The 9,996-nt window shown below is 42.4% G+C and overlaps 1 protein-coding gene across 1 annotated transcript; it reads right to left on the minus strand.

Annotated features, from left to right (window-relative positions):
• Positions 1–321: 321 nt before the first annotated feature.
• Positions 322–6,953, minus strand: CAMLG (calcium modulating ligand). The gene is made up of 4 exons (XM_035338758.1): positions 6,630–6,953; positions 4,869–5,323; positions 4,063–4,128; positions 322–2,892 (listed from the first exon to the last, which is right to left on the minus strand). Exons 1-4 carry the CDS (start codon positions 6,793–6,795, stop codon positions 2,701–2,703), a joined length of 879 nt encoding a protein of 292 aa, XP_035194649.1. The 5' UTR covers positions 6,796–6,953; the 3' UTR covers positions 322–2,700.
• Between the last annotated feature and the right edge of the window lie 3,043 nt (positions 6,954–9,996).

Raw genomic sequence — 9,996 nt, forward strand, 5'->3', positions numbered from 1 at the left:
GGCACTGCGAAGGCCGCAGCGAGGCGCGGGGCAGAATAACCGCAGGGCGCTGCTGCCCGGCAGGCTGCTTACTGAGCCAGCTGCGAGGCCTGTCCCGGCCCCAAACCGGCATTTTGGGGCTCAAAACTGTTTCAGGAAAGAGGTGCAGCTCACAGACTCATGGCAACCTCACTTCGTGCCCCATCTGCACCCTGCTGTGGTTCCTCCCGAGCGGGCACCCAGCCACAGGCACACGAAAATCTCCCTCAGCACCCGAAGATATTTGATAATCCGCGACTTCTGCAACAGGCAGCGGCAGGGTGACACAGTCAGGCCATCACGGAAGGGGGTAACAAATATAATTTTAATAGAAAACAATAAGGTCAACAGTATACATTAAATAACATACACAGAGGAAGATAAGTTAAAATGGAATGATGGAGGTTCGGCTCTTGTCCAAGTCATTTAGCAGAAGTCCCACCCCGGTTCTTCCCCGTCCTTAGCAGGCAGGAGAACTGCTTCCCAGTCCCATTTTGAAGTTCGTCAGGTAAAAACAAATGCTTATAGACCGAGTTCCAGATGAGCTCTCCTGGCATAATTTGTTTCACCACTCGAGAAAACAACCTGCTTGGTCTTTCTTTGCATGAAAGGACTGCACAAGGGGTTGTGTAAAACACAATGCATCACCTTTTATTATTATCATCTAGGTAATTTGGATTATTTTTTCTATGCCCACGATTAAAAATGTATTGCTTTTTTGCAGATGGTAGTAGATGGTATTTTTTGCAATTTGTTTGTATTACACTTGGGCATATATACAGAGGGTCAGATCAATGGTAACTTTTGAGCAAACTCATTATTTACATATTTTAACTTTAACTTGAATGTCAGCTATTTCAATTTCCTGAAATTCTTTTCTTGTCTAATTCAGAAGCTTTAAATATATTTACATTTGTACTAACAGACTTAAATCAGAATCTTTTACAGCCCAACCCTGGACACCTGAAATAAAACATTCTCTATAAAATAATCAGTAAAAAAATAAGAAATTGTCAAATCCAAACATAAGCCTCTTGCTTTCATGGCACAAACCTACCTAACTCAGCAGTCAGAAATGCAGTGATAAAATTACAGCAGGAAGCTATAACAGGAAAGATGATGCCAAAAGCAGGGCCATACTTTACAGAAGCATAATCAAGCACTTCTGCTCCCTAAAAAAATGCTGCAGTCGAATACCAAGGTAACTAGGGGTTTCTCTGAACTAAAATGGGGCGTTAGCCTACATTACCTGAACGTCTAGATCCTAAACAGAAAACTACAAGGTGGAAGTAAGTTTAGCTTCAACAGAAACTTTCACAGATTATCAGCATTTAAGGCTGACTATTTGGAATGATACCTCCCTCCTCTCATGGTACAAAATTTGTATGAGATTGAAAATAAGAATGTTTACTAGCTTGCTGCTTTGCCCAGTGACAGGATTCACTTGTATTTGTCTCCTTTTTGGCTGTGTGGTTGGACATCCACAGAAAAAATATACTATTCTCTCTTCATACATGGATCTTTAGGTGGGTGTCAATTCAAAACAACACACTACTTCGTATTTCATCGTCACTTGTAGTATGTAGGATTTAAACAGGAATAGCTACAGAGATTTCACTGGGGCAATTTCAGAACTACAGAACAGAAGAGTGAGCAACTCAGTTAACATAAATAGCTCAGCTGAACCAAAGACTGTATTTATGCAATTTGCTTGGAGTACTGTTATGCAGCAGTAGCAGAACACCCAGGCAACTATGGTCCTGTTTACATGCAACCGTCCGGTAATAAACAGAGGAAAAAGTGCAGAAATTTCATATTCAACATTGTCTTATGCAGGCCTGAAAAAAAATAGTTTTCCATTTAACAGAGCAAATGTTTCGTGTTGCAGGCTGGTTGCATAACTCTCCCCTTGAGGTGAACTGTTGTTAAAAAAAAAAAAAGGCATCAAAAGTGTCGGAAAGAAGCACATTTATGAGCTACGCTAGGATGAGGCTGCTGGAAACAAACAGATGTGATTAACAATTCTGTTTCTTCCTATTGTTTGATTAATGACATTCATAAGCAAGAGGATGTTGGGCTTTTTTTTTTTTTTTGCTTAGCTGTTTCGCACAATAACCATCAAATGAAATAAACAACAATCACAACAACGTATATAAGGCAAGGCTTAGGACAACAGTGGCTTGTTTTGCCAACATTCTCCAGAAGCAGAACTCGGTTCGACAATCTGAATTTGAACAGAATACAGGGATTTTTCATTTAGAGCTTTCTTAAAAATAGGATCAACACAGAATGAGCAGTTCTTGTTAGCTATAGACATTCTAGAGATATATATATGGTTCTGCTGAAAGGAATTCTCTTTGTTCTCACAAGAAAGAACAAAGGCAGCTTTGTAAATGCTTATGAAGGAGGGTGGGAAGGGTATCATCTTCCTGAACAAAAGAAATCATCCACTGACACTTGCATCCTATTCACATTTGTAGTGGGCAGACACAGTATTTAAATAAACCGAACTAATACAACTGGCAGCCTGGGACCCTGCTGTTCCATTCCCCAAATTACTGGATTTAAGGCCCCTTTCGAGCATTCCAACAGGTAAGAATTTTAATTCAGGTTTAAACCTGACATTAAAGAAATACAGACCAGAAAGATTTAGTGTAATTACTGCATTGAATTCTACAGCCATCATGGTACTTCAGAACCAAAAAACAGAGCAAGTTCATGGCAAAAGATAAAAGTAAAGAAATAGACACAGAGGTCTGTGAAAACATCTCCCATTTTGCTGTAGGTGTCCATGGAGCGACTGATCACTTCCGCAGGGATTCCAGACAGTAAAAGAGCAGCAGTTAATACCGTCGTTTTCACTTTTTTCTCACTCTAAAAGAAAAACAGGAGTATGTTAGTTCTTCAGTTATAATCCAATTCTGTTTTACATACCCCAAATGTGCCAGTTTCACACACAGCCAGGAACATTCCAAATTCATCGGTAAGAACAGCACGCTGGGCTGATTCTCTCTAGACATGCTGCAGGATTCACACCACCTTACTTATCCTAGCTGCAGATTCATGCTGTGATGGATCCGACCGGGCTGAGCGAGAGGCTGATTAACAGCAGATAAAATTCATCACAGCTGTTATGCCTACTTCGCTCTGGCACTGCGAGCAGGCTGTGAAGTGGGGCTGTGCAGCAACTTCTGCATGTGTGGGAAGAGTCCCAGACAAGGGCAACCTGCACGTAAGAATCCAAGCCAGACGCCTCCACTGGCAGAACAGGATTAATCCCATCACACTACTTGGCAAAAGATACCGTTACTTTCCAAGGCAGAAAAAAATGATTTAGGATTGAAAAGCAACTGCTCCTTTCTATTTTAGTATTACTCCCTTTGGCAATTTTATCCTCTGAACTCAGAAATGCCCCAAAGGCCTTTTCAAAGCCATTCTTCTGTCCCTAACGTGAAGGATCCTGAGGATGCAAGGAAGCCTGACAAGCAAAAAACCATGGTGGTTGAAAATTTTGGTAATTTGATGAAACCTGCTGGACACCTTAATTTAATCCGATCTAAATTAAGCATTCAAGAATCATTCTAGGTTTTGTGAAAGAAAAATTCAGGAGAGCAAGCTGATTAAGCTCATCTCTGTATAACCACAGAAAAAGCAAATTGTGGGAAGGAATCACTTTAAATTCTGAAGCTGAAAAGCTGATTGTAAAACCAGCAGGAGTGAGAACTAGCAAATGAGCTAGTGCAAATCTGAGGCTAATTCCCTTTTTATGTTTTCACACACCAGCCTAGAATGACTACTATGAAGTTCAGTTTTCAGTGATAAATGTAACTCCAAAACAACCGCTGCTTTACTCTGATTTACTACAATTAATCTAGTATTCTTTTTAAAATGTAGATGCTAAGCTATCAGCATTTGATAACTCTTAATTCTACAGTTTAAAACAACAGAATATATCTCACACATTGGTCCTAAAACAGCAAAATCTAAGCACAAGTTTAAACCAAAAACATTTGTAATTAATCTGAATTTGAAAAGTTATTTTACCTTTGGAAAGTACTTGGACAGTCCCATGTAAGCAAGTTGTAGAGTAAGAAATGGTGCAAATATTGACTGAAGGAACAGAAAAGAATACATGAAGATTATCTTAGTCAGAAGAAATAGCTAAGAAAACACAGGAATTTAATGCTTCTCAAATCATAAATGAAAATTAGGTAGGTATTTTGTGGGAAATAACAGCACTATTCTTGAATACTAAACACCTGAACGGCCAAACCAAAAATATGGTTCTACCTTATTTGCTTTGGGCCTAAAAACTTGAAATTGCACAACCACAGAGCCCTGCGTAAAAATGAGCCCAGTGATCCAGAAGGTGGCAGGCTGTACCAGCCACGTGCTTCTGCATGATGTCCGGGCAGGTATCTGGACTATTTCAGAACTATTTTTCTCAAAAGGTTGAAGAATTATTAGGATTTACTTATCATGCTACAAGTGTTGTAGTTTTTACTCAGTTATTCCTTTGTAAATTCCAAACTAGCTGAGCAGTTGACTCAAACTTGCAGGGGACTGAAGCAGCAACTATTCCAGTGTTTCTGCTCCTCAAACACTGTGGACCAAACGCGTGCAACGCTCAGCTTTTACCTAGTAGCTGTGCTAGATAACACAGATTTTGCCATAGTTATCATCTCAAAGTGCTTTTTTAAAAAAATATATCATACAGTTGTTTGAAATGCAGAGTGCCTGAAGTTCACAACTCACTTGGCCCTAGATATACAGTATTTCACGAGTGGGGTCCTAAGTTTACAGTAAAGTAGCCAAACAGAACAGGAGATTGTTTGCTTCCCCGAACTCACCAAGTACTTGCACACAAAAGCCCTGACTGCAATGGCAAGCAGAGCACATCCCACTAATCTAAAAATGCGGAAAGAGTCAAACTCCTCCACTGCATTCCCATTCTCTTGGCTTGGCTTCTCACTCATCAGCTGGTTCCTCAGCTTCAGAGCTTCATCAAATCTGGATAAGTATTGTTCCAATCCATGTCTAGGTGGCCGTGGTGCAGCTTCAGATGGCAATTCCCCTCTGTTACGGTGACGGAGCTCACTTGTGCCCTCATTGAGGAGCTCTGGGGTTTTACTGAACAAGTCCTTATCCCCTTTGAGGTCTACCATGCTGCCTGCATGGTCAGCTGTTCCGGCCATATTACAGACAGAATCGCCGAGCACAATTCGTTTGGAAACCGAAGGAACGGGAAGGGAATTTGATTTATCTTGTTCGTGCTGAAGTTTTGATTCTCCGTGACTGTCATCATCTAAGGAAGAAAAATAAAAATACGGAGTTATGCACACTGGGCACTTAGAAAACACTTCAGCCATGCTGGATCGAGGTCCAGGGCTGAGGTCTCCACTTCTGAAGTGAAAGCAGATTCGTGATTATTAAATGTGCTAATTATTAATCATAAACCCGTATGAATTAGCTGAAGAGCAGTAAGCCTGTTTTACATAAATATGGACTCGGATGGGAAATGACCTATTCAGAACGGATTTACGCTCAGACTTGCATTACACCATAGATCATAACGAAAAAGGAGAAGCACAGCATGGGCCTGCTGAAAACTCTCATCAGCTTCACCAAAATCATGCTTTTGCACGGCTGGACTCAGCGCCCTCCTGGCTCCCCTCCACCAGCCTGCAGAGACCCCTAGGTGTATCCCATGCTCTGCATTGCAGGGCACTGCTGGCAGCTAATGCTAGACAGACCAATGCTAGTTGGCCATGCAACGCCAACCCGAAGTTGTAGCTGTCAGTCAGCAGAAAAGCCGAAGCGTGGACTTTCTTAAGCAACAACACTGTATGCACGTGAGGAACGATGTTATTCCAAACACGTGGAGCGCCATAAAAGTACAGAGATTCAAAGACAGCGAATTGCACAGAAAGAGCACTTAAGACTGACAAATGAGCAAGAATAGAAGTATACTTTGGCTCGTATTTCTCTCCTGTCAAAAGCAAAGCAGCAAAAACTTGCTCTGTATTAAACCTGAAAAGATGTTACAGTGACAGCGGTGATGACAGAAAACACAAACCAAATTTAGAGGCATGCAGAACAGCTCTGGTCCTGCTACAGAGGGTGAACCAACACTTGAGTATTTAAAGAGTATTTTTCAGTACTAAAGCAGTTCAACTCATGGCTTACGGCCACCTTTGTAAATTGAAAGATGACAAGTCTGACAGCCAGCTCCATTAAAGTGCATTCATACGTTTATAAATGACCTGGCTATGCATCTGCAAGACACCTGCATGCCCACCAAGTGACCGATTGTTATCCAAATGTCAGAGAACTCTGCTATGTGAAGACACTGCCACGAGACCCTGGCGGTTACGGACTGGAAGCGTGGGCGCATTTCATCCCTCCTTCAGCTAAGGAGACCTCCCGGCAGGGCACTGACAGCTCCCTAGGTATGAAAACCCAGAGGCCTGAGGGCCTGATCCCTACGAATTTGGGGCGAAACCCGGGTTTGCCCCGGAGGAGCGGGGGCTCCGCGCTCCCCTCGGCGCAGCCCGGCCCAACGGCGCCGGGAACCCCCCGTCAGGCGGCGGCGCCGCAGCCGCCCGGCTCACCCTTGGCCGCGGCGGGCCGGTGGAAGCCCATGATGCGGTTGATGCGCTCCTCCGAGTTCATCAGGAGCTTCCTCCGCCGCAGCTCGGCCCGGCGCTGCGAGGCCGAGAGCCCCGCGGGGGCCCCCGGGGTGGGCGCCGCCGCCGCCCCGCCGCCGTCGTCCTCCATCCCCTCAGCGCCGCACAATGGGGCCGCCCCGTCTCAGCGCGCAGGCGCCAGCGCCGCGCCCGCTTCCAGGTGCCGAAGCCCGCGCCGCCATGTCGGGAAAGGGCAAGGGGAACGGGGACGAGCCCAGCGCTCGCCGTGCCTCGGCGGCGCCGCGCCGGGCGCGGTGCCCGCAGCGAAGATGGCCGCCCCCGCCTCGGAAATGGCGTCGCGGCCGGAGGAAGGCGGGAAGGGAGAGTGGGAGATGGCGGCGGGCGGCCTGAGGGGGCCGCGCCTCACAGCAGCCCTAGGCGGCCTCAAGGGGGGGCAGGGGCCGGCCCCTGCCCGTCCCGAATTTAACACTCTTGGTTTCGGTCGAGCTGGCAAAGTCACCTTGTGTTGCATGAGGAACAGCTGCTCAACAATGCAATATAGAAACATGAGCGACGTGTTCCTCGTGGTAAAGAAATAAAAGCATTTGCTGTATAAAAACATTAACTAGTAGAGTAAGTAAACAGCTGCTTCTAACCCAATAAGTAGTCACCTAACAGGAATTAGAAGAGAAGGAACCAAGTTAACATCATCCTTGTTCAAAAGCAGAACATCATTCACTAAGCTGAGCTCAGAGAAGCATGACACCAATTTTAAGACTGCTGTGTGACTTTCAGCACAGTGTTTTAAACCAGAACATCAAAGCCACCCTTTCACCCTAGATCTCCAGCATTCCTCACACAGCTTTGTGCATTTAGGTGTAGCTCACTGCTATTTTTTTTTTTTTTTCCAATGTTTTCTATTGAAAAAGCCTCAACTAGTGCTGTGTATCTGAGTTTAGAATTTCTGGGCACACTAAACACGAAAAAAAAAAGAATACACAATTTATTGTAGTGCCAGGAAACAGGTGTTCACATTTACATGGAAGGAATACACAATGTAGGATAATCCCATGTAGGAGACTGTTTAACAGCACAGGAAGCTTCTCAAAGCATATTCCCAGGGATGTATCTGGGAATACTGCACTGTTAACACAATAAGCAGCTGAAGGGATCGAATACACAAAGCACAGACAAACACAAGGCAACATGGATCTCCCTAGGATTCCAGAATTACCATAAGATTATAAAACAAGGAGCATCTTCAGATCTTTCTAGCCAGGTACAATTGTTGTATTTTATGTACAATAAAAAAGTCCATCACACCTCTCTCTACTTGTGTGACAAAGTGGTAAAACTGGGCCACAGTATCTTCCCTCTTAGCTGAACATTCAAAGAGCAAGCATGCATAGCATCATCAGAAGTACCTGAAAGCCAAACCAAATGAAGGCAGTAGCGTGGATTCTTTATATCAATACAATTACCTTCACCGTCCTTGACACTGAAAGATTTACACTCCTTCACTCACAGGGACTGTAACACAGGGACTCCAACGAGAAGCAGGACTCATCTTCCAGATGCTGTACTTGCACTTACAAAGACCAGCAGTTGGGAGTTGGACACGGAGCCACAGCTGGAGCATTGATTTCAGCAGCAGAACAAAGACGGTTACGTTCATCAGGGAAAAAGTAGCGCTGACAAGTCCAATCAGTAATATATCTAAGATGCTAACAGATTTAGAGAATGATAGAATTCTGTATTTAAAAATTTAAGTACAGAGGTCAAAGAACCAGGCTCGTGCATTACCTTATATATGATGAACCAGAAGCAGTGATGACAGCTCATAAAAAAAAATTGGCAAGCATAAGATGGAATGACTCTTACAAAAAGGTGTTGAAAGAGGACGTTAGATGAAGATACAAAATTACCTACAATAAAATTAATCACCATCTTGGGAACACTGCTGAAGGCAGGCTAAATTCCAACCATCAATGTCACTGGCTTGAGATCAACTTCCAGCCAGATGGCAGGGTACAAATATGCTGGAGTACAGTACAGATGTGGGCTTACTGGAATAACAAACCCCAAGATAGTACTAAACCATAATGCTGACTGACAGAGATGCTCTGGGAGGACAAAAAAAGGACAGAAGGAGAAAAGTTGAATTAAACTGAAACTAATTTTCCTAAAAGTTCCATCTCAGTTTGTATCACTAATATTAAAGTTTTAGCTAAAAGTAGAATTTATCACTTGCTAATACATGCTATTTATCTTGATTGATCAAATACAGTATTTTATTTTTATTTATAAGAAAGGACTGATGGACTTGCATGAGTTCTTTCAATTAATTTTATTGAGTAGCCAAATCTGATAAATTAGCACAGATAAAATAAGCATTTGCATGTGTTACAAATGACTTTTTACAGGAATAAAACAGTGAAAATTACAAACTGTAAAAAGGAGGACAAGTAAATCCTGTCTTAAATTTAAAATGGGGAAGATTTATAACTTCGTACTGAAGATCAAATGTCCTAGTTCAGAAAGCAAAGATTTAATATTACAATATTATACACTACTTTACAAAATTAAATTTACTGTAAGGATTACATCCATAATAGTAAACAGAAGCTTAAAATCACATTTAATGGTCCCTTACTTAATAGCCATTTTGCATCTTTGATTAAATTCTGTTAAGAAATTAAATCTAAATAAAAGTGAATCATTCTAGTTATTGCAAAACAATCTATGTGGACTTAGACTCAAATATATTAAATTAAAACAATAATGAAAGCAAAGTAAAATGGATGGTAACAATGTTGGCCGAACACTAATGTGTCAAATACAGAAATAAGTTTAAAAAAAGTCCTCAACTAGAAAAATAGAATACATTTGCAGTGGTAGAGTTGTCTTGCTGAGATCTAAGTACCAGAGCCACTCCTGCCTGTTTTTGCAGTTCATCTTCAGTGTCCTTGTTTTTCAACGGTAGGTAAAAATGACACATCAAAGGTAGCTTGTGTATTCATCTGTCCTGTATTGCCCTTACAATACAGCAGGCTTTTCCCACTGCGAGGGAATAAACCAACAAAGTTCAATACAGAATTTCTTCCAAGATGAAAGCAAGTGATCCACTCCAAGAGGGTTCATCTGATTCTTGTTTGTAACGTTTTGCTCTGTAAAACTTAGGGACCCGAATTAAAAGTTAATTGCCACAAACACTGATTTCTTTAGCCATTAGTCTGGTGTACATAAAGCAATGCAGTCATCTCCAACATTTATGTTTTTTTAAAAAATTACGGGGTTATTATAGCAAAATACAGTCAGCATAAGAAACAGACTTTGGGTAGGCTGGTAGATG

The sequence above is a fragment of the Oxyura jamaicensis genome, chromosome 13 (assembly GCF_011077185.1).
Source record: "Oxyura jamaicensis isolate SHBP4307 breed ruddy duck chromosome 13, BPBGC_Ojam_1.0, whole genome shotgun sequence".
NCBI lineage: Eukaryota > Metazoa > Chordata > Aves > Anseriformes > Anatidae > Oxyura > Oxyura jamaicensis.